This window comes from Macroventuria anomochaeta, assembly GCF_010093625.1.
Source record: "Macroventuria anomochaeta strain CBS 525.71 unplaced genomic scaffold BU25scaffold_58, whole genome shotgun sequence".
Taxonomy (NCBI): domain Eukaryota; kingdom Fungi; phylum Ascomycota; class Dothideomycetes; order Pleosporales; family Didymellaceae; genus Macroventuria; species Macroventuria anomochaeta.
This window is the reverse complement of record NW_022985419.1, coordinates 368-23158: the sequence shown is the minus strand read 5'-3', so window position 1 is coordinate 23158 and position 22791 is coordinate 368. Positions and strand designations below refer to the sequence as shown.

At 51.4% G+C, this 22791-nt stretch overlaps 8 protein-coding genes across 8 annotated transcripts; 5 read left to right on the top strand and 3 right to left on the bottom strand.

The window, feature by feature from the left end:
* The first annotated feature begins 21 nt into the window (after positions 1-21).
* On the top strand, positions 22-1375 carry BU25DRAFT_416250 (Arp2/3 complex 16 kDa subunit ARPC5). Its single transcript, XM_033707734.1, has 3 exons — positions 22-314; positions 555-682; positions 783-1375. The coding sequence occupies exons 1-3, from the start codon at positions 90-92 to the stop codon at positions 1084-1086; spliced, it is 657 nt and encodes a 218-aa protein (XP_033555424.1). The 5' UTR covers positions 22-89; the 3' UTR covers positions 1087-1375.
* Positions 1376-1960: 585 nt separating this feature from the next.
* BU25DRAFT_416247 (uncharacterized protein) lies at positions 1961-2720 on the top strand. Its single transcript, XM_033707733.1, has one exon. It carries the CDS (start codon positions 2062-2064, stop codon positions 2278-2280), a length of 219 nt encoding a protein of 72 aa, XP_033555423.1. The 5' UTR covers positions 1961-2061; the 3' UTR covers positions 2281-2720.
* A 4166-nt stretch (positions 2721-6886) lies between these two features.
* On the bottom strand, positions 6887-9292 carry BU25DRAFT_240669 (uncharacterized protein). Its single transcript, XM_033701521.1, has one exon. The coding sequence runs from the start codon at positions 9131-9133 to the stop codon at positions 6896-6898; it is 2238 nt and encodes a 745-aa protein (XP_033555422.1). The 5' UTR covers positions 9134-9292; the 3' UTR covers positions 6887-6895.
* Positions 9293-10790, bottom strand: BU25DRAFT_483181 (MAGE-domain-containing protein; the record flags this gene model as incomplete). Its single annotated transcript, XM_033711166.1, has 4 exons — positions 9293-10280; positions 10330-10458; positions 10505-10712; positions 10761-10790. The coding sequence occupies 4 exons, from the start codon at positions 10788-10790 to the stop codon at positions 9694-9696; spliced, it is 954 nt and encodes a 317-aa protein (XP_033555421.1). The 3' UTR covers positions 9293-9693.
* On the top strand, positions 10647-12716 carry BU25DRAFT_240690 (uncharacterized protein). The gene has a single exon (XM_033701522.1). It carries the CDS (start codon positions 11006-11008, stop codon positions 12386-12388), a length of 1383 nt encoding a protein of 460 aa, XP_033555420.1. The 5' UTR covers positions 10647-11005; the 3' UTR covers positions 12389-12716.
* Position 12717: 1 nt separating this feature from the next.
* On the top strand, positions 12718-13921 carry BU25DRAFT_240665 (uncharacterized protein). Its single transcript, XM_033701520.1, has one exon. The coding sequence runs from the start codon at positions 13046-13048 to the stop codon at positions 13709-13711; it is 666 nt and encodes a 221-aa protein (XP_033555419.1). The 5' UTR covers positions 12718-13045; the 3' UTR covers positions 13712-13921.
* A 4048-nt stretch (positions 13922-17969) lies between these two features.
* On the top strand, positions 17970-18176 carry BU25DRAFT_354858 (uncharacterized protein; the record flags this gene model as incomplete). The annotated part of the gene is made up of 1 exon (XM_033703531.1): positions 17970-18176. A coding segment is annotated over one exon (207 nt), but the record flags the coding sequence as incomplete, so codon positions are not given.
* Positions 18177-20488: 2312 nt separating this feature from the next.
* On the bottom strand, positions 20489-21864 carry BU25DRAFT_404758 (uncharacterized protein; the record flags this gene model as incomplete). The annotated part of the gene is made up of 2 exons (XM_033705135.1): positions 21371-21864; positions 20489-21328 (listed from the first exon to the last, which is right to left on the bottom strand). The coding sequence occupies exons 1-2, from the start codon at positions 21782-21784 to the stop codon at positions 20489-20491; spliced, it is 1254 nt and encodes a 417-aa protein (XP_033555417.1). The 5' UTR covers positions 21785-21864.
* Between the last annotated feature and the right edge of the window lie 927 nt (positions 21865-22791).

The window sequence follows — 22791 nt, the reverse complement described above, 5'->3', positions numbered from 1 at the left end:
GGAGTTGCGACCTCAACGCCTTCACTGCCCACCGCACTCATACTACCGCCCTCACTTACGTCGATCGAGTCTAATACACAACCGCCACTATGGCCAACATCAACTGGCGGACGATCAACATCGATGCCCTGGACCCGGACAGCCCCGCCAACTTCGACCTTAGCTCTCTCACACCTGCGGTCGAGCCCATATCGACTGCCGACGTCCAGAACACTTCGCAGCAAATACGGCAATTGCTAAGAGGAGGAGACAACGAAGGTGCGCTTCAGGGCGCACTGGAGTCCCCGCCGTATGGCGCAGATGATAAGGGCAAGGTACGTTGATGCCTGCTACCTCACGACCACCACTACGACCGCCACACCCACCACTGAGACGCCACATGCACCCCAGTTTGTACTGTGGGACAAGGCCATTGAATGTCTCTCCACACCCGCTACGACGTGGTCACAACGTTACCACGGCTGTGGACCTGGGTAGCCAGCAAGCAGAACAACTGAACATCACACAATCACAAACTGGAAGAAACTCTGACTGACCAGTCTACCTTGCCCTAGGAAGTCTACCTCGCAATCGTTCTCGAAGTCCTCCAGTCCATTCGGCAAGCAGAGATCGCTCAGATGCTGGGTCGCATATACAGCGCCCCTGGTGGGACAGAAGCACTGGACGTGCTGATGAAGTACATGTACGACGCCATTCTTCTACATATGTTTCATCCTGTGCAGCAAATCAAATGGCAAGACGCAATTGCTGCAGCATGTTTTGCTAACATCTGGGATCTGCAGTTACAAAGGCATGGCACAAGCGGCCCCAGCTAGCAGCGCACGCAACATCACCCCACAAGCAACCGGCTTCTCGCAGGTACACTCACGAGGTGGAGGAGATGGTGGTGGTCAGGCCATGAGTGTTTTGCTCAGCTGGCACGAGAAGGTACGAGACTCGACATTGTTCCCGTATACACCAGGCATCCCATCGCGCGAGCTTCGCAGGACCCTGTTCCTCGCGGCGGGCATCGTTGGTGTAAGTGTAACCATTGAAGATCAGCTGCTAATCACTGCGATAGCTTGTGGAGGTTGCTGGTCCCGGTAGCATCGTTAGAGTCATGACGGATCGCCGTACAGTCTGAGTCCACGAACCCACGCGATAGCCATCTCTACGCGCAGACTATTCGAGCTGCCACATAAGAAAGTCAGCAAGCAAGCGGCGTCATAGATGCATCGATCCTAACAGCTAACACACAATTGCTGCTGTTGAACCGTAATTGACATACGAACAAACTACATCATGCCCAACCTCAACGTGCTTTTTTCCAGTCTTACGTTGCGATCTGCTTCGCGGCCCAGTTTATTTACCCTGAGTCAATACTTCGACACGGCAATCCCGCTGCTACGAGCATCTTCATTAAACTACAGTAATTTTTCCGCACGGCCGGCAACCTTGTCCATGCAATTTTCCAGAAGGAAAAGCACTGACGTCTCCTTTTTCCCGGGCCTCCAAAATGCCCACCTTCAGCCTTATAATTCTTGCAGCGATATCCCCAATCATTTCCCAGCCACCATCCCGGAGCTTGATAGTCCGCTACGCTTACCGAATATGCACTAAATCCTACGGCCATCAGGCCGCGTGCACGGCACAGCTTCCACGCGATTGTTAGTGCTTGCCAAGTACTCAAGCCGCATCGGGACACGTTTGTAGTTTGAACCCTAATGCTGAGATAGGGAAGTTTTGAGAGCGTTGGGAGATGAAACGTGTCCACTCTCAAGTCAACTTCAAACTTGACAGTTGAAGCGAAACGGCCATACGTGGCTATGCTAAAGTTCATCCCTTTGTAGCGTGGCAATGCTGACGCCGCAGGGCTCTCCCTTCTGCAGCGCTATTTGCGTCGTCTAACAAGACAAGGAAAGCAGGTTTTCGCAAGCGTATCAGGCTCGAACACGCTTCCAGAAGGATGTCATTCTACCGCGGCTCATGCGTAGGGCTGCGCTCAACCTTTCGAAGTCGGCTATCCTGACCTCGCACATGGCACTGATCGCTCACAAGATATGCATCGCTATGCTTTAGCAAATGAGACGTCGCGTCGCCAACAAACATGCGAAGGATCTCGGCTCCAACGACCACAACACTGACGATCATGACCCTGGCACCGTTGCTTCCTGCCCATCTCGCACGCCTCACATCGCCAGCATCAACCCTTCGAACCAACACATCACCCCAACAGGCTTTTCTTCTGACAATAATTGTCGGCTAACAATCTTCCAATGTCAACATTGCACATCATGTTGACAAACAAGTAAGCCCTTGCGCCCGCGTCCACCTTTCAACAACCGCCTTGGCGATGCTGCATGCCCACCGTTGAAAGGCACATGGCACATGCATGGGAGATCCCATCGTGCGCAGGGGCCGCTCACATGCACACCCATTACCCTTGCCTCACTGGTACGAAGCGATCACGCCGCAGGCTCGCATGCGATCGCCTTCTTCTTTCGTCTCCCCTCCACTCTCGCGGAAGCTTGCCGCGCGTCTGTTGCAGTTTCTTATCGATTGTGAGAGATCATGATGGCTCGGGCATCGCTTGGATAGGTACCGTGCCCGAAATGGGTGGCGTTGAAGGGATGGAGACGGCCTGGGGAGGAGCGTGTCATCTAGGGAGGAGCGTGTCATCTAGGGAGGAGCGTGTCATCTCGGAGAAGCATTGTGCCATCTCGGTGAAGCATTGTGCCTCGGATCGGGTGGAGGGTGAAGAGCAAGTATCTCGGCCCGAGGAGTCGTAATATGTTCTTGCTCGTGCCGTCAATTTTTAACATCCGAACCACGGCAAGTACCGCAGTCTTACTTCATGGACATCTTCGGTCACAACACCGCTTAAACATCTGAACGACGACGGCATGAGCATTCACTTTGATTGCGGGAAGTCAATGAGAACAGATTTTTCTTGTGCAGCAACTTGATTCTCTCCACTCTGGAACATGAGTAGTTTTCAGTCCAATCCTTGACCTCACGCCACGATGGATATCGCCTTTTGGTCCACCGATCTCATAGTTGTCGATTGCTTTCTTTTGTCAGAAGCAAAGCCGGCAAAACAGAACATGCGGCAGTCAAGTACGGCATTTTCGTTCGGCCATACTTCGCTCGTCTCAAGCTTTTGATTTCATAGGAGAAGGTAGAATGGAGAGTAGACGGAGGAGCAGAAGCATAGACCTTTTGTACACGCTACTCCTGACCAGCCACATTAAACTGCTTTACGCGGATTTGAACGATCTGCGTCGCCACAATCATGCTGTGTTTTCCGAGAGTCTTTGTTGCAGGCGCGAGGGGGACTGCATAGCGAAGCAAGTGCAAAGTTTCGGCCAAGGTCATTTTCATGGATGCGTTCAGTGGTCGATTTGGAGGAAGTCAAGACAGAAGTTGGAATAGTTTCTTAGTTTCAGAACAAGACAAAAGAGCTTCAAAATTGTACAGCTCTACAACTGTATGGTGTTTCGTGACGCACCAATGCTTCTGGCACATGAAGCATGGCGCTTTGGCTTTTGATGCAAGTGGCACAATCAGGAAACAGACTCACAAAGAACGCAGGTTTGCCTCCTGGGAACTTCACCATTCATGGACAATTGCGATCGTTGTTTTGACGGTATGAAGGATTCCAACATAACGGTAAAGTAGAGGACTAGTGCAGGAAGAAGATGGGGTTCTCATACAGGCAATCGGGACCAAAGGAGATACAATGTACCCGATATGCACAGCGTCAGGAAAACACGAGCACAAGGTGTCAAGTTCTCAAACATAACTTCGACTCTGGAGTGGCAGGGGATATGTCGCTGAGGGCATTGGACATTGCATGTCGGATTCTGGGCTCTCGACAACACACACAAGATTCCAGGCAACTCACTTTGAAAAGTATGTGATGAATGTTGATGTTGGTGAAAGACAAGGTGTACGATACACATTAATGAGTGGTCAGGATGTGGCCGCAATAGACATGCATCATGTTCAACAATGAAAAACTTTTAGGCTGACAGAGACGTGCATCACGTCAAATGTAGTATAGACGCAAGAGAAAGAAAAGAGGCAAAGATCATAGGACCGTAAGTAAGTATCGGTGCTTGCCAAAATGTATGGACTCACCTGAATCTGGCTCGCTACTGAAGTCCTCTACATTATACAGAAGCGAAGGCTTCCGAGTGGCTGTTGGTTGTCTGGTTGGCAGTTGTGACAGCTTGGTAGACGTCATGCAGGGCATCAACGTTGGTAATAGCCACTTACAAGCTTGTCCGCACAACTATACCATGGAGCCGATGTACTGACTGCATCACTCTTCCAAGTTCAGGGGGGTTCGGACATTTTGACAATCACTATAGCTTTGATAAATACTGTACGCAGACTGAGGAAAGGAGATAAAAGAGGGATCAGCAGCTCGACTTGTCTTCTTCCTGCGCGGTGCTTTGTAATGCGAAAACGACAGCGTCTGAGTTCGAAAAGGCACTCCAGCGAACACCACTTGCTCATCAACTCTTTTCATGAAAAACAGCATCATGGCCGTCTTGAGTTCTCTTGGGATCTGAGGGTACGACAAGCTCAGACAGAAGCAGGCCATACCGCGCGTATCGAAGGTAGTTTTGCTGTTTGATAACCCAACTCGCACACGTTGGAGGCGGTTGTACCGTTTTGCAAAGAAGCGTAGCATGAAGTCACGCTATAGCATGTTTGGTGGCATATCTGTTGGATAGCTGCAGCAAGCAACGGTGCAGACATCGGATGTTCGTGTATTGCATTTGTACTTTTCAGCGACGAGGGTTTTGATGATGAGAATTGCCAAAACGAGCAGAAGCATGAAAGATCTCCCGGGATCTTTGCGGCTGTCGCTAGAGACGGCATAAACAAAGGTGCTTAGCGATTTTGAAGAGAGGCAGAACATGACCCATCGTCGCTGGGATTTCAGATTGTGGAACAAGAAGCGATGTGGTAACGAATTGCAGGATAGAGAAGAACCGAGAGCATATATACCCATGCCTGCACAATCACACTTCATGTGACAGTCGAATGTAGCTTTGATATGCTACAGCCCGTCGAACAGATATCCCGGGCTTTCATTCGCTCTTCATAAGAGCACAACATACCCTTTCAGCAGGAGTGTTCAATGGCTACCAAGAGAAAATCAATCCACACATCGTGAACTCACGGATATATTTCAAGATGCAGAAGCACCCTGAACGAGCAGCTCGCAAGGGTTGATAATCAGCAATGGCATGACAGGCAGGAAGATAGCGTAGACTCGGCAGAATCTGAAATCGTCGCCACAGACGTCATGTATTCTCTTAGATGTTATCTTGGGCTGAAGAGAGGGCATACAAGACATGAGGAGGCGTCACAACCGTTTTGGAGTTTCGTGGGCAGAAGTTGGGGACTGGTCAAGAAGAAGGAAGGAGTTGACAACTTTATATACGCATCCCGGCGCGACACCAAATCAGGAAGGCAAACTGTGCTCCTCAAGGCAGAACCTCACAGCAGAAGACATCGTTGTTCGCGCAGTTTCCTCGAGAAGAACAGCATAAGTCAGCAGGTTGGTGCTTCCTGATGACAGGAACCGCAGAGAGATCGACACGTCATCAGCCTGCACATTGGTTTCTAGTTCCAGGACACCATACAGCAGCGAGATACGGGTTTCGATGGCGAAGGCTGCCTGAAGGGGTGAGAACATGGCATAGGGTTGCTGATGTGGAGATGGCGCTGCAGAGGTCATGACAGAACATGATTATCAGCCATGTCCCTTTTGGAAGTGTATTTGTTCGCTAGCGGTCCGTTGCAGTGTCTACCAGCGGCCCGTTGCAGTGTTTGCCAACGGCCCGCTGCACTGATAGTCCAGCTCATTCGGTTAGTTCGGTTTGCTTCACTGCTATCCATTCCTATTATATAGTCCCGATCGATCCTTGCCATAGCAATACACACCAATCAATACTCTCAACCCTTCCACAGTATTCAGGAAGCTCGTTGTAGCAAGACAGCAGCGAAAGGAAGTTGTGATGAGCTTATATACTCACTCCCAGCCAACCCCTGCACAACAGCCCCACGAGGAGATGGGAATTGATTTTTGATGTTTGACGGCTCGGCTCAGCAGATCATTGCGAATATAGGTGCCCCCCTTTTTTTTTTTGGGAAAAGAAGCATGATCGGAAACGTAAGAAGTTTAGATGTCAACAAGGCAGGGGCGAGTCCAGACATCACCAGCTTGAGGACGCATTTTCAACTCTCAGCGAAGCCATGTAACTTGAATGTTCCGCACTTGACAGTAAGGCACGCCGATGGACGACAGACATGGCCTCTACCGTCGCCTTTTTTTTTTTTTTTCATCGTCTCACGGACGCCATGATTCGAAGTCCCGTGCCATTTCGGAGTGAGAAAGACGGGCAGGACATGTAAGATTTCGCGACTTCTTTTGCATAGTATTGACGGAAGATGTGGTTGCGAAGAGCAGAAAAGGCAACTTGAATACCCATACCTGCCCATTGAAAACACATGCCCAAGGCTGTACTGACGAGGAAAGTTTCACGTACAAACGAAGAGTCGAGTACGAGTAAAAAATATTGTCATTAAACCATACCAGGCCATGAAGATAGCGCGCCCCACCGGCCGCGTAGTGATACATAATATAGCTATAGCTGTCTGCAGCTGTAGACTTTTGATAGAGTATAGACCAAGTGCTGGTACGCTTTTTGCATGCTTTGCCCAAACGCCAATCGCCAACGCGATGTTGTGTCAATGCCAACGATGCTATGTCAACGATAAATGTCCAAGGAACGGGGTATACGGTGTATCCAGACCACCACCACCTCGTCTTTACTTTTCCATGTCCTCTTTGTTGTCCTGCTTTCTCGATCAATGGTAAGAATGGGGGTGTTTGGTGTTATGTCGCGACGACCTCGACCCAACCTTCACGATTCCGCACTTCTTCACGGCCGTCGCCGGCTGTGAGCTCCTTGGCCATTGTGTCCTTTGCGTTTCGCCGCCTTGCGCGTTCGCGGACGCTGCGCTCTTCCTTCTCGCACTCCCTGATCGCCTCGACGACTTCGAGCTCCTCGAATCTTGCGTCTTGCAGATTCAGCTTTTGCCATTGTGGGTGCTTCGCACACCTCTTCTTCAAGCACACACTCTCCTGGACGTCCACATCGTCGAGCACAGCGTTGGGTGAGCTCGATTCCATCGAAGAGACTTGTTCGGCGCTGGGCGAGAGTGTAGAGAAACTGAACGCTGCACGACCGTGCTTGCTGTTCCGCCATAGCAGGAACTCGGCGTCTGACCAGCTGAGTCGCGAATCGTATCCGCAGAACTCCTTCAGCTTCATCTTCTCGCGATCTGCCACGCGCGTGGCTTGTTCCTTGGCCATGCTGACGAACTTCTCACGGTCCCTGAGCACCTCCAACCTGTCGTTGAGCTGTGACTTCTCGTTGTGCAGAGCGTTGAGACGCTCGGTTTCGGCGGCGGTAAGGGCGACATCGTCAGGGTTGCGGGGGAAGTTCGGGCGGGTTGGTGATGCGGTGTGAGGTGGTGAGAGGACGCCAGAACCGAGGTTCCTGAAGGCTTGAATGTTGGGGGATGCGTCGACGAGGGCTTTCAGGTCCTTTGCACGGAGAACGCCACCGAGTGGGGTAGGCTCTTCCTCTTCGTCGCGACCTTCATCTTCAGGTCGCACGACCTTTTTCTTCTTCTTCGACTTGTCCTTGGCGCCGTTCGCACCTCTGGCGCCAGCTGTCCGTTGAAGCTGTTCTTGCATGAAGAGGACGCCACACTCGTCGGAGCAGTACTTGCTCTCGTGGTCCTTTGCCACCCGTGCGGGCTTCCGACAGCCCTCTCGTCTGCACATGGGCTTCCACGTAGTGTTGCCCTTGCCTGCTTCCTCGCACGACGGGCAGATGAACTTGTCCACGAGGCCTTCGTCTGCCTGCTTCATGTTCACGCAGTCACCGTGGAACCAGTCGTCACAGCCACCATCGCAGCCTATCATCCACTTGTGGTTGTCTGGCTTCTTGCAGATGCAGTACAGGTTGTGGTCCTCGGACGAGTCGCCATCATCGTCCTCGCCATGGCCGCAGCCAGTGTCTTCGGGTGCGGGTGATGAGTGGAGGGCAGGTGTGCCGGCTTGCGAGCCTTTTTTGCCGCTCTTGCCTGTGGCCGTACGCGCGGTCGGTGTGACGGATCGTGCGTTTGCGTCGTCGCCTTCGATCTTCCGCTTCTTGTTCGAGGGCCTGGTGGTTTTTGCTGTGCCCTTCTTCTTCAGCGCCGAGTTCGACGGTGGGGCGGGACGCTTCTTCGAGGGAGCGGGTGCTGCCTTGGTCGACTCGCTTGGGGACGTGACGCTCTCGGCAACACTCGCAGTCCGCTTAGCCCGCAGTCCCAGGTCGCTTGCCTTGGCAGCCTCGATGGCCTTCAGCGTGTCCGCATCGGCAGCATCGCGCGTAGCTGAGTTTTGACGCTCGACTGCCGGTGCTGGTGTGGCTTCGCGGGGGGTGTCCGACGGCTCGTCTTTGACGGCCGGCTCGGGCTCGCGGATCTGTGGTGTGTGGGGCTCATCGCGGAGAAAGGCGGGCTCGCGGCCGTGGGTGCGGTCGTGGGTGCGGTCGTGGGTGCGGTCTCTGCCCGTGTCACCGGCATCCGGGACGAGGTGCGAGACGTGGTGCCCAATTGGCGCGGCCGGAGACGGCTTCCGCGAATTTTGCGTCTGGTCCTGCAGCGCCGACGACAGGCCCTGGATGGGCGCGAGCACGGGCGCGGGCGAGGTGAGCAGCGACTGGCGGCGCTTCTGCTCCTCGGGCGAGTGCGAGCCGTGGTGGTAGTGGTCGAGGGTGGGCGAGTGCACGGCGGGCTGCTCGATGGGCGGCGAGGGCTCGACGGGCGCGTGGTGCGAGTGGTGGGAGCCGAAGCTGCTGCTGCGGCGCGGCGCGTTGCTGCTGAAGGCCGTGGGCGAGGGCAGCTCGCGGGTCGGGGCCGGGGCGTACTGCAGCCCGCTGCCCAGCGTCGCCAGCGTGGTGAGGGCGTCGGCGGCCTCGTAGGTGGTGGTCTGGGCGGTGTACTGTTGCTGGGACATGCTCTCGCGGCGGCCGGGCGCGGAGCCTTCGTGGTTGAGGAGGGCGTTGATGCTGCTCATCGTCGTGTGCGGGCTGCTCGGCGTCGCTCAGAGTCGGGGATGAATGTGCATGGCGGCGCGAATGGGGGAAATGGAAAGATGGCAACGCGCAGGCAGAGTGACGACGGGCGAGGACGGGAGGGAGGAGAAAAAGCGCTGAAGCGCGCGGGCGCTGGCTTCGCTCGCTACTACTTGGCGCACCTGCACTGTGAGGGGCGGGTTACTTCGCGCAGACAAGGAGCCTGCTCTGCTCTCCTCTTCGTCCATGCATGCCCATGGGTCGCGCTGACAAATAAATGCACGCTGCCTGTGCACAAGAGGCGCCGCTTATACTCTACCCATGCGCTTCCACCGCGCGCAAGCAGTCGCTCTGTCTCTGCGAACACCCACGACGATCCCCCGTGGTTGCAGAACGATGATGCAACCCCCTCGAATCCTCGCGGCTCGCTGCCGAATCTCCACTCTCACCGGCGCCTCACCGTACCCATCACACCAACACTGCATCATGATAGAACACTGCATCATGATAGTATTCTGCTTGAAATCGTAGTCGCGGCATTGTCTCGGGGTATCATAGCGAATCACTCATCATCTTCGTCATCCTCTCCTCGCGGCCGTCCTCGCTTTCGCCCTGCAGCTTGCGGTGCGGGAGCGTCACCCGCAGGCGCAACACCGCTCGTTGCACCGGCCACGTCCAATGTCCGCTTGATCTTCTGCTCGAGCTCCTCCGCATCCTCTTCGCTGTTTCCATAGATCGTCCTGATGAGTTCCGCGAACCCCTCCCGCCCTACCTCGACTTTGCCACGCGGGCCCACAATGTAGTCAGTTGTCTCTTCGCCGGCCGCCGTGTCTCTGACCTTCACAATGTACCCGTCCTTGATCATGAGAGCAAGCGTCTTGTCTGTGGTGTCGATAGGCGTGGTCTGCTCAGCGTTCATGCGCTTGAGTGCACGGTCGAGCTTGCCTTCAGGCAGCCGGCCACCAGCGATGGTCACGAGGGCGATCACCATGGTGTACAGACCGACGTAGGCGGCCGGTCTGTCATCCTCGGACTTGGCCAGACCCCGTGACGGGCCAATGACTTCGGGCATCCGATACTGCTCAGGAAGGATGGTCTGAAGCACCCACATGTTGCTGGCTTTGCTCTGCGATTCAGATCCGGCGGCAGCTGCACACCGTCAGTAATTGGCGACACCGCACATCGGTAAGAGACATGCCGCGCTTCTGTCGCGTTGTCACCTTCTCGCCCTTCGGCAGCTCAGCCATAGTCATGCCAAAGACATCCATGAGCTCGCTGTTGGCTTGCGCGAATACTGACTTGAAGAGCCGTGCATGCGATCCAAGTACTGCATCTCTTAGTGCTGCTCGCACGCTGCATTTCCATGCCCTTACCTTTTTCATTGACATCTTGCCGCTTGATGGGCTTCCGTGCAAACTCGCAGGACAGCGCATATCGAACTAAGCTTTTCGATAACTGCTCAAGACTGCCACTGCCGCTCTTCTGTGACTCTTCCATATCCACGTCGCCATCTTCATCTGGTGTCTCCGCCTGGCGTCTGCGCTGCGTCTGGGTAGGCGTGGGGGCGTCTTGTTCGACGGCCTGGCTTCGGTGAACAACAACCTATACACCGGCGGGTGTGTAACTTACGACCGCCCTCCGACTTATTCTAGGAGGCATCGCGTGTGTGCTGAAGGAATGCCGTGGTCGGGAAGGAGCGTCCCGGCATTTGTTCGACCCCCTCCCTCTCGTTAGCGCTGAGGAAGACGCGACGCGTTCGACCGCCGAAGTCAGACTTGGCGTCGACATCATCCATTCGCAGTCCAAGCGTCCGAGGTCTCACTCCACATACGGACTGCGGGTTCCACATCAACACGATATTGAATGCGCCCACCATGATGTCCACACGACTTGCCGCCAGGCGGCCGCTTTTCCAGTGCCTGAATGCACCCGTTCGCTCCCGCAACGCTTCTCACCAAGCGCGCAACGATGTCGACGCCCTCCTTCGACAAGCCCAAGGACGTCCTCTACCGGGGCGAGGATTGAAGCCAGAACTTGACACTGTCTCGACGCACCGCGCAAACGCTGTGGAGATTGCACGGCTTAAGAAGAGGCGGAATTGGCTCGCACTCGGCGCCGCGCTATCCATGATCGCACCCATCTTCTTGGTGAAGCTATGGGACTTGCCCGATCTTGAGAAAGACAAGGCAGCTTTGAAGGAGGCGCAGGAAGCCAACAGGAGCACAGGCATCGTGGACACGGTCATGGGCCCCCCTACCAAAACAGACAGCCCCCGCAAGGCCGCCGAAGAGTTCCAGGGCAAGAAAGTCGTCATCGCGGCCGGCGACAAAGTCATTGCCGCACCCACAGATGCCGAGAACCCGCAAGCTTCAGACGCCGACGCAATCGAGCTTGTCGAAACAGGCACATCCTACGTCCCTTACTTCCCACGCACAATCAGTCTGCCTAACACCTCGGCCGTCGGCTCCGAAGGCTTCAGCAGCGATTCCGAATACCAGCTCCTCGGCCTCGGCATCCGCAAAGTCTCCTTCCTACGCGTGCAAGTCTACGTCGTCGGCCTGTACGTGAAGACCGCAGATCTCTCAACACTGCAGAACCACCTCATCAACACCGTTAACCCCACCGCCTCGGCCCTCATCCCCGGCGAGAAGGAGGACCTGCGCAAAGCACTCCTCGACCCGGAGCGCAGCACACAGATCTGGGAGGCGATACTGAGCCGCGATGGCATTGGCGCCGTGGACATGGCGTTCCGCGTCGTGCCTTGCCGGGGAACCGACTTCAAGCATCTGCAGGACGCGTGGATGCGAGGTATCGCCTCAAGGACGGATGAGGTGAGGAGGAAACAAGCCGAGTTGCTGCGCCAGCAGGCTGCTGAGAACAAGCGCATCAGTCTGCCGAAGCCGGTCGAGGAGGGTGAGTTCGCAGACGAGTCGTTTGGCCTGGCTATGAAGGAGTTCAAGGGCATCTTCACTGGCAAAGGCAAGGCACCGAAGGGTTCCGTTATCATTCTTACACGGAACAAGAAGGGCACATTGAGCGCTATGTATCAGACCGTCGTGCAGGCGAACGGCAAGGAGAAGATGGGCAAGCCGGCTTTCTTGGGTGAGGTGCTTGACCCGAGAGTCAGTAGACTGGTCTGGCTACTGTACCTCGGCGGACAGAACGTCAGCTGCGAGGAGGCGCGGAAGAACATCGTCAATGGATGCATCGCTATTACTGAGCGACCAGTTGGCACTGTCGAGGGCATGGTCCAGTAAAGATTTGGAACGAGTATTGTAGTATCCGTGTATAGGCATCATTTGGCCAAAAGCGCCACTCCGAACGCACCAAACAAACTGGCACGTTGCGGCATGGTGCTGTCTAACTCTATTCAAAAGGTATTCATGAGTTTCGAATGTTTCTGCCTTGCCAAAGCGTCCTACTTCATGGATACGAGCGACTGGAAGTTTGCAGTGGAAGGCGACATGATCTGTTGGCCCCGCAACAAAAGTCACAATGCATGACTTTGTGGACTCTGCTCGTAGCTCTCTATACTTTGCTTGCTGACAACAAATCATCAAGACTCGGCTACATGCTCCGTTTGCCTCTCTGCTTCCTACTTGAATTCTTGTCGCCGGAACAGCATGCTGTGTGCCGCCCGTCGGTGAATACAATTGTACATGTTTGATCACACGTGCTGCAGATGCACTGGGTCAGTATGAATACCTGCTTCTGCTTCTCTCCTTCCTTCGTTCCATCAGTCCCTCCAGGGGGAGATGTTACAGAAATGCTGGGAGTACTTCTTCATGTCTGCCTTCTCTCACTTATCAAGTCGGGGAAACATTTCAAAAGTCCCAGATGTACCAGAAGATGTCTCTTTGTTTTTTTTTTCCAACAATTCGATAATGCTTCATGCATGTTCTTAGCCGCTGTTAATGGCTGAAACATTTGTTCGACAACGAAGATACTCCCAAGTGGTAGTTGAGGAGTTCGCATGCTTTTCTTCTCAGACTCTGCGCATTTTGCAGCTGCGGCTAGGGCGTATAGGAGTCTTCCCACTCTTCATCAGCACCCTCATTCGATTATATATCAGAGTTGAACTAGCATCGCACTGTGCTCGCCGCTCCTTCTCTTTCATTCAAGAACGATGGGCTGCCCAGCTCGAAAGACCGAACCTTTCTCAAATTGCCTCCTCCTTCGTTTTCTCAACTCCCGCTCAAGAACGATCGTGCACCAAAGAATCCAGACATTATAATGCCATGCAACATGTACGGACCACCCCCTTCTTGGTACACCAGCCCTCAAAGCCACACAAAGACCCACTGACGAAGCTACCTGGATGCGGTGAAGGAGTATGTAATGGGGAGGTGCGGGCGGTCTACCTGTGCGGGTCTGGCACTATGACGAGTTATATGACGTTACCATTCATCCGTGGGATCCGTCAGAGGCTGTCCGGGTCTGGTTCAGGGTCTGTGAAGGTATGGCTCAGGGTCCTGGGCACGTCAGAGAGCATGTATATAGGGGTCGGGTCTCCCCCACATGTCACACGGGTACCTCTGGCCACCTTGGACGATGTTCTTGCCATTACAGAAGCCCTATAAAGTACGAACACGAGGCAACAGTCAGGCACGCCTCTCCGAGCCTGTCCTACCAAATCACAAAGTTCACCGCAAATGGCTTCCTTTCGACCTCTTTGAGATTACATTTCGACAATGACGATGGAACGAAAGATGATGAAGATTCGAACCGTGTTGCTCCTACTCGCCAACCAATTGCAACTCCGCCAATGCCTCAGGCAGACTACCAAACCCTCGGTGCATTATGCGCATGGAAGGAACTGAAACATCGCGGATATCCTCACATGGTTTGTTCCCCGCTTTCTCTGCTAAAATCGAAGCTCACCTGCAGAATGAGGTCTCAGCCTGTGTTTTCTTCGAACGCTCGTATCACCCGCTCCTTCTAAAAATATTGAAAATGCTCTCAATCGAAGGCTGTGCCCTATTTCTGGCTCTTATCTAAGCTCATGATGGAAAGCCGATGGCAATCGTTACTGCTTTTGCCTCCTCAAGTCCTGTCTGCCGGCGACATGTCGAATGGTCTCTCCAAAGGCTCTGCACTGGTAGAAGTATAGATTTCGACTGAAGGTCGCCTTCCTTCCTCATCATCGCACAACAACTTCCCCAAACTCATTGTAAACTTGACGGAAGGACTTCCATGTCTGCCAACCCCGCCCGTCTCAAAACGCGTGGCTAGAATGCGGTGGCTTTCCGACGCTCTCGAACCTAGAATTGTTGAAGGCGGCTCTCAATGCCTTTCTTGAGCCCCTTCATGGGACATCATGTTCTTCTATTCTCTGCATGTCCCAAAATCCCACCGCCTCTTTGCATGACTTTGGGATTGTTTCGTCCTCAATGGCTGTTGCACAGACTGGTGAAATGTCTGCGCCGACTGCTCTTTCTAAAACCGAATTCTCAACTCTCGGTATCTCGCTGCTCTCGTTAAAGATCTACGCTATTGCGTAAAGTTGTTGTGGCGGCGTAGCCGCTGTAGTACACTGATAGCTACCGTAGACGGTAACGTAGGACTATCGGGTCGATGGAATACTGCGCTGAGTTGCTCTCTAGCTAGGAGAAGACGATATATACTGGCCCTGGAACGTGCTAGTCCAGAACGGTCTAAGCAAGGGTAATCGGGTCTCATACGGACCAGCTGATACCGCAACAGTTGTTCCCATTTTTATGGCACCCTATTCTCGAAACGATGGCATATCTTGATAGCGACCTGTGGGGTACAAATCCGAACCCTCTTAAGTTGTTCCTTCCTCGCTGTACCAGTCTGCACCGAAGTCAAACTCCAAACAAAAAGCACCGCCCGCATGTCTGACTTTGTTTTGTTTGTTTTGAAAGCCTTCAGCCCAGAGGAGTGTTTCTCTGCTGTCTCTGTGGCTCGAAGACCTCGTGCTTGCACTCTATGTCTGCCTATGCTTCTTCTCTCAAAATTCAAGGAAGATTGCTGTACAGAGAACATTCAGCAAATCTTCTGGTGTTAATCGCGATGCACTGGGTGAGTGCAAAAGAAAAAAGACAAAAACATACAACAGCAGGTATTCGCTAGTGGTCACCGACCTGACTACTAATCTGCCGGTACGTTGCTTAAATAGGGCTGAGCAAATGGGAAGCCTTGTTTTCAACATCATATGGTCGCATGTGAAAGAAGTACTGTCTATTACAAAATATATTGTCCAAATAATACAACTGCAGCCAGTAGGGAGAGGCAATGAACTCTGCATATTCCATTGGGTATCGTCAAGGAACGTGGATAGTATGCATGTGGGAAGGACTGAAGGATTGAACTGGTTGTTCTACATGCTACAGAGAGGAGCTAACGTACCTCACGGGTGAGTCAGTGTTACAATCTGTGAGGTCACTGTAGGCAGGCAATTGGACACAGGATGGATTGGGGTCGTCTGGGGCCAAATGGGATGAGATTAGACAAATCCTTGATGGCTGAGCCTCAAGGTTCGTAAGGAATATATACAGGTAGCCTGTGAGCCTCTGGTCCAGCCCCGGAGTACATCCGAGGGCTGGCCAATACATGTAAGGGGAAATACCCATGACACAATCCTACATCCCACAATAGGATGGCAGAAGCAATAAGTAACCACCAACCAAACACAGAAGCCTGGGGGAAGATGCAGCATGACAAGGCCACCTGGCCAGCACCTAATGGGTTCAGGCAGACTCACATAACAAGCTCTTCAACAAGCAAGGTCACGTGAGCGCTCATCAACAAGCATGATGCAATGCTCATCAACAAGGTGCATTCCATCCAGATAGGCCAGGACCAAATCTGCTTGTCAACAAGCAGGATCTGGTGGACTGTATATAAGCAAGTAGGAACACAACCTGGCCAATCTGGATAGATTGCGCCTTGTTGACGAGTATTGTATGATGCTTGTTGACGAGCATTGAGTCATGCTCATCGACAAGCACTCACGTGACTGCTCGGCCGAGAGCATCCTTCAGGCATTGGCTGGGTAGCCTTGCCGTGCTGCGCCTTCCCCCAGGCTTCTGTGTTTGGTTGGCGGTTACTTATTACCCGTTGTCCTATCGCAGGACATAGGATCGTAACACATGATACCTTTTGGCTTGCTTGGCTCAGTGGGCCAGACCTGAGTGTTGACATTGTGTCTTAAGCAAAGCTTGTAGGCACTAGTTGGGTTGGTTCTCAGGGATAAGTGTAGCATGAAGGAACAAGGGGTTGATTGCTTAAGCAAAGCTTGGAGTGATCAGGGGTAGATGTCTAGTCAAAGACCGTGATGGTTGGGTGCAATGAGTAGTACAGAGTAGACTGTCTGGCCCAAGAGCAGGTGAGATTCCAATAACAAAGTTGATTGACAAGGTTGAACACGATGCCATAAGGGTAGTGTGTCTACTTGCTTATATACTTGACAGGAGGATTGATTGTACTGCTCATATCAAGTATCATCAGTGACTTGATACTCGGTCCAATTGAGCATTGTCGACGTGACCTCAATACTTGGTCCTCGGTGTCCTATTGATCATTGTTGACGTGGGTCCTCTGCAAGTGGGTTGGTATATGGGTCCATGATGATCGTTTGTGTATGAGATCCACGTTGTATCCACTGCAGTCCTTTTTGTACAATCTTGGTTTGTATAACAGATAATGCGAGTGTTGATTATACTGGGTATCACTGACGTGGCTTCACAGCTTGGTCAATCAATACTGCAGTTCCTTGGCTGCTCTTGTCTCATTGCATAGTCCTGTTTGTTCAGTGTTGTTTTGCGAGTTGTTCATGGATCGTAACACTGTCAACCCCTACGGCTTTCTGTACCTCTGTGTCATGCTGACATGGCTTGCAGCCAATAACAGTCCACCTAGCCACTCCTCATGGAACCTCATGGAACCTCATGGAACATCATGGAATCCCATGGAACATCATGGAATCCCATGGAACAACACAGAATCTTCTGGTTGCTGACAAATGAGTACAAATGATTACAAATGCCAATGTATCTAGAACATTCCAGAAGCCAGTAGTCTGTCTATAAAGGCAGCCTGCCCTCTTGCTCAGATAACTCATGCTTGCAATTCAAAACTCAATCCACTCCTTCAATTCACCTCAACAACTCCTTCCTCAACTCACTCCTCACTGATCCTTTGTGGTATCCCCACACTTGATCCCTTCTTTATCACTTATCCTTTTTATCACTTGTGGTATCCCCACACTTGGTCTCCTCTACACCCTTATCTCCAACAAGCCTGAACCATCCTTCCACCAACTCTTCTATCTCAGAGAGCAGTTGGTATCCCCAGCTGGCTGTCATCCTGACATGGCTTGCAGCCAACAACAACCCTACCAGTCTTTATACTTGTGTTAGCTCCCATCTGTCAGCTCCCATTTGTCAACTCCCATTTGTCAGCACTCATTTGTCAGCTCCCATTTGTCAGCTTGCCACCCATCTAGGTATATGAACCCCATTCTTCCCACCTCTAGATAGTTCTCACTCATGCTTGCAACTCAATTCAATACTTCAACCTTCACTCCTCAACTCACTCCTTACTGATCCTATGTGGTATCCCCACACTTGATCCCTTCTTTATCACTTATCCTTTTTACCACTTGTGGCATCCCCACACTTGGTCTCCTCTACACCCTTATCTCCAACAAGCCTGAACCATCCTTCCACCAATCCTTTCATCTCAGAGAGCAGTTGGTATCCCCAGCTGGCCCCCTCTCACACTGGCCCCCTCTCACACTCTGCTCATCCCCAAGAACCAATTGACTAGTGTCTACAAGCTTTGCTTAAGGCACAAATTGTAACAGCAGCATAAGATAAAGTGTATACAGAAGGAGTTTTAACAAAGAGAGCTGGAGAGGATATAATTGCTCAATGTGAGGCTGATCAGCAGATTGCTTGTGAAGAGCATCAAGGTGGAGAGAAACCAGGCCTTAGCTGCCATGCTCTGGTGCGCTGCACAAAGTGCAGAGAGCCTGGGCACAACTCATGTATGTGTAAAAAGAATACTGTAGATACTGCTTAATCTATTGTTGTAACAATGCAGGTAGGTAAGAAAGGACTCCAAAGTAAGTGTGAGTTTGTTACAAGGCATATGGGAGTGCTGGGACATTGAGAACACTAGGATTGAATCCCCTACACCTATAGGTCTTGTACAAAAGGATACAGAAAAACTACTTTATCTAAACTACAGTATCAGAGTCATTAAGTATCCCTTTTGGAGGGAAATCAGAAGTACCCTTGTCCAGGTGACAAGGAGGTAATTTGCAACAGACAAGGAGCAGTGTGCTGAGACCTGTAGGAACAACATCGGTATCAGGATGGATACAGTCGTAGGTGTTACAGTTGTATTGATATCCATATACTGCTGTATATTGTGGTTGAGTTATACGCTTGAAGAGGTGGGCAAAGTTGATGGGTGCGTGACTCGCTTGTTGTATACGCGGCTCGCTTGTAATCTACGTTATGATACGCGACTGGAAGCTTCAACTTATGCGCAAGTCACGATTAACGGGATTGCTTGGACATCATCTTCAGTAAATCCCAAAAGGTATTTGCCTTTTGGATACAGCATCAAGAAACTCACAATACTTCGCAAACCCCTTGAAGACATCCGTACTTCAGCTGCCGGGTCTTGCGGCTTCGTCATAGGCTTCACGTCGCATACCAATGATCTATGCATAGCTTATCGACGTCCTTTCCACAATCCACATGCAAAACTCCGATCGTGGCAACAGATACAAAATCCATGCAGCGGATCGCTCAACTGTTCGTTCTCGGCTGACCCTAGAAACACCACAGGTGTACATGGCTATGTACTCTTCACACTTATGGACGATGTACAGATTCTGATATGTTTGGGTTTGAGCCCCGACTTTCAGCCCTTGTGTATCGTGTGTTACCGTTTTGCAAACAAATCCTTGATCAAGGGCTTCATTGCGCGGAAATTCTGCATGAATATAAGATCATATTGCAAAATCAAGAGTCCGGTTTTGAGATCTTCGATACAGAGATACACATAATTGACCTATGTGGAGATGACCAAACACTGGAAAGTAATACCGACATAGGGCTGTTTCTGGACATCTCAAATGTGTCAAGCAGTGCCGGCAAGCTCGAGGCTAAGATACAATTTGACGTCAAGAGATTTGTTTAGTTCTATGTACCCACTACCAACCTCTTGCGCTATAGCTCTATAGGCTACATATCACAAGATGTCTTTGGAATGTTGCTGGATGCTGGGCACAGAATCGATTCAAAGCGGCACAAAAGAAATTTTGTTTTATATTCCGTTGGGAAGGTAGTACAACAAATGGAAGAGAACCAGGGAATTAAAGATTTACTTTGAAAATGTGATCACTTCAGGCACCAGTCTACATGTACAAAAGACAGTGCCGTGCCTATCTTAAGTGCAGTAAGCACAAGTATAGAAAGCTGTGTACCTGGCAATTTGCTACCGTCATCAGCCTGGCCACTGGTACTCAAGTCAACAGCTAGCGCTCGGGGAAAGCGGGACATGGTCATGAGAAATGATCAAGGATTTAAACCAGCAGCATTAATTTGGGTAAGGTTTAGAGCTGACATATGAGAATAGTCAAAGCATGAAAACAACTTGCTACCCTATGCCACCGGATCTGCTCCGTACACGTTGATTTGTTAACATGCAATTGCGACCACACTAATTCCACCACACCTAGAGTTATGCCAACGACATTATATGAAAGAGCTTCTGTGCAGTATTGCTCTCAAGCCTCAATTCAATCCATCCGACCGCCTCCGTCCCGCCAAGCTATCCGTCCAATCAAGCATTATGTCCTTGAGTCGAACGCCCTGTAATGGATGAGCGCCCTGCCCTTGATATCAATACTACGTGACATCACCAAGGTATACCAAAAGGTAAGCACAAGAATACTTAAGCAAGTATTCTTTGTGTAGTATAATATATATAGTGCCAGCCAGCTAGCTTTGCCTCTAGCTGCTGTAAGCTAGTCTGCCCCACAGCCTTGCTGTGTGCAGAGTCGTTACACGCCCCTCCTCTCCACCTCTCGTAGGCCCGCGTCCGATCTTGCTGACCGTCAACGTCTGAGTCGAGCCCAATTCAAGAGATATTGAGAAGCACCTGATCACAAAGATAATCCGGTCAATCCTGATACTAAGAGGTATTAGCATGGACCGGTTGGCTGAAACCAGACTGCCGAAGGAACCGACTCTAGACGAGAAAATGGCCCTTAAGCGCATGAGATACTACTAATAAGCCGAAGCAGCAGCAGTCACTTCAACAAAGTTCAGAGCTGAGCTCTAGATTCATTTTACATACAGATGTCCAACAGCTTTTCCTTAGTCTATCCGTTTCCTTATCTCGTTCGAAGATGGCTTCTCTCCCTTAGGTCTCAATTGCGTGTAAGATGAAGGGCTAGTCTGACGTGGAGTCGACTTAGTCTCTTGTTCCGTGTCGACACTTTGACCTGGGCGAACGGCAGGATTGGACTTGGGAGCAAAGGCTCCAAAGCGACTTTCGTAACGTTTCTCCGCCAAGAACCGGAGGTCCTCCCCTGACATGGAGCCGACCAGTTGTGCTGAATGATCCTTAGATATGGCTTTCTTGACATCAAACAGATCAGCCAAAGTATTCGCCACCACTTGATCGCTGTCACCGTCAGCTACAACCTCCCCCACCCTGTAGATCTTTTGAGACGAAGCTTCGCTTGCCACCTTACATACTTCCAAGCACTGCTTAGAAACATTGATGTCTTCGAGCAGGCGCTTTCTCTCCTTGTCATTCTTCGGATTGTCGTTGAGGATCAAAGCTTGTAGGCGGTCCTGGAGATGACCGATGATGCTTACAAAGTTGTCTCGATTCCTGCCTAGAGCTTGGCTCGTAAGCAGCTGTGCCTCGAAGCTGTGCTGCTCATCGGTCCCTGTAGCGTCTTTCCCGTCCTGTAAAACAGTCGATTGTTGATTTAGGGATTCGAGGAATAGCTTCGCATCTTCGCAAATACGGAGACACATCTGAGTAACCTCTTTTTCGTCGTCAAGGTTGATGTCTGGAGCGGAGATGTTCGAGTTCGAATAGCCTTCCAATTTCTCATCGACACGCTTTAAACGAACATTGAGGTCATACACTGTGTCCTGTATCATCTCGTTATACTCCTCGAGCGCCTGCTGGGAAACCTTAGCCTCTCGTCTGAAAAGTCGTCAGCGAAGCCTAGGAGTAACTACACTAACATACATAGTGATTGTGCCCAAACCAACTGCGATAGTGGATTTGTACCCAGATATCGTGTCAATGAACTCGTTTATGTCGCCCCTCATGAATTCCAGCTTTGCCCAGTCGCGAAAGCTAGCTTTAGTCTTCTGACCGAAAGACTCCATTGACTGTTTAAATTCTTGGCATACTTCGCTGCATCGATCGATAGGCCCTTGGAGAAGTTTAGATATAGACGCTTCTGTGTGAGCCACTTCTTTCAGAGATAACAGGACGGTGATGATTCCCTGGAGCTCATCCTGAAGCCTCTGTAAAGTCTTGTCCCGACCTTTGAAGCGTGCGACGGTGTCATGGAGCGACTTGACTGACTGGACCGTAACTGTAACAAGAGCTACTACCGACGCAGTAGCACTTAAAGGGTCTGCCATCAGAGACAAGAGCGCGGTCCCATGTGAGAGGTAGTGGCGTGGCGCTGATGCCAAAAATGAAGAGTTGACGAGCGTTGATGAGGAAGAGAGATGGGGTTGCTGACTGCATCAAATACCCGCATGATTGATGGCTATGGCGATCTGCAATAGCTGATTGGTCAGATTAGCGCCGTGGCTTTTAACACTGCCTACAGATCTTGGACTTGCGGTGCATATCATTTGTCTATTGTTACGTAGTTCTAGGTAAATGTGGGGTTAGGATTTGGACATGTTGCAGGCGCTTGAGGATGTAGACCTGGGAAGATGGGTAGTAGCTGCTGCCATTGTCTGTTTTCAGCAATTTCCACACTTCAGTTTTGCCCGGCCGCACGGGGCATGCGCTAAACCACATTTATGCAACCGTTGTATTTATGCATATCTATCCATGCAATTGGGACCGAAGCGCGCGCCTAGCATGTTCATTGTGCAATACAAGGGGCAGAATCAAGAAAGGTGTCTGTCACGTGCCTGTCCATGTGGGAACATCACGAAAAATCAAGAGAATTGTCAACATCAAGAAATAGTTGTAAATGAGGCTGCAATTTGACCCTGAGTCACGCTGTGAAGTTGTTTGAGCCATGCGCGTTAAGACACTTTTGTGCCAGCTCCTTGAAGTAATCAGGGTGTAGATGAGCTGCCATATATTGTCGCATTTCCTCATCTTCTTGCCAAAGGACTCTCACAAAGTCTTCTGCCTCCTTCTTTGCATCTGCAGATGAGCTGTTGTAAAAATAGGGTGGCAACCTCAGGATAGAACCAATGCAATCCTCTAAGGAGGCAAGGATTTGGACACAACAGCAATATTATGAGGGGAGTGCGCTTGCTAAGCGAGCGCAAGGCCTGATGGCCCAAGCTGAAACCTGCCGAGGCCATCCAAGGCCTGACAGGGCCTCTCAAGGCCCGGCTCATGAATGGCAGTCGTGACACAAAGCTTGTAGACACTAGTCAATTGGTTCTTGGGGATGAGC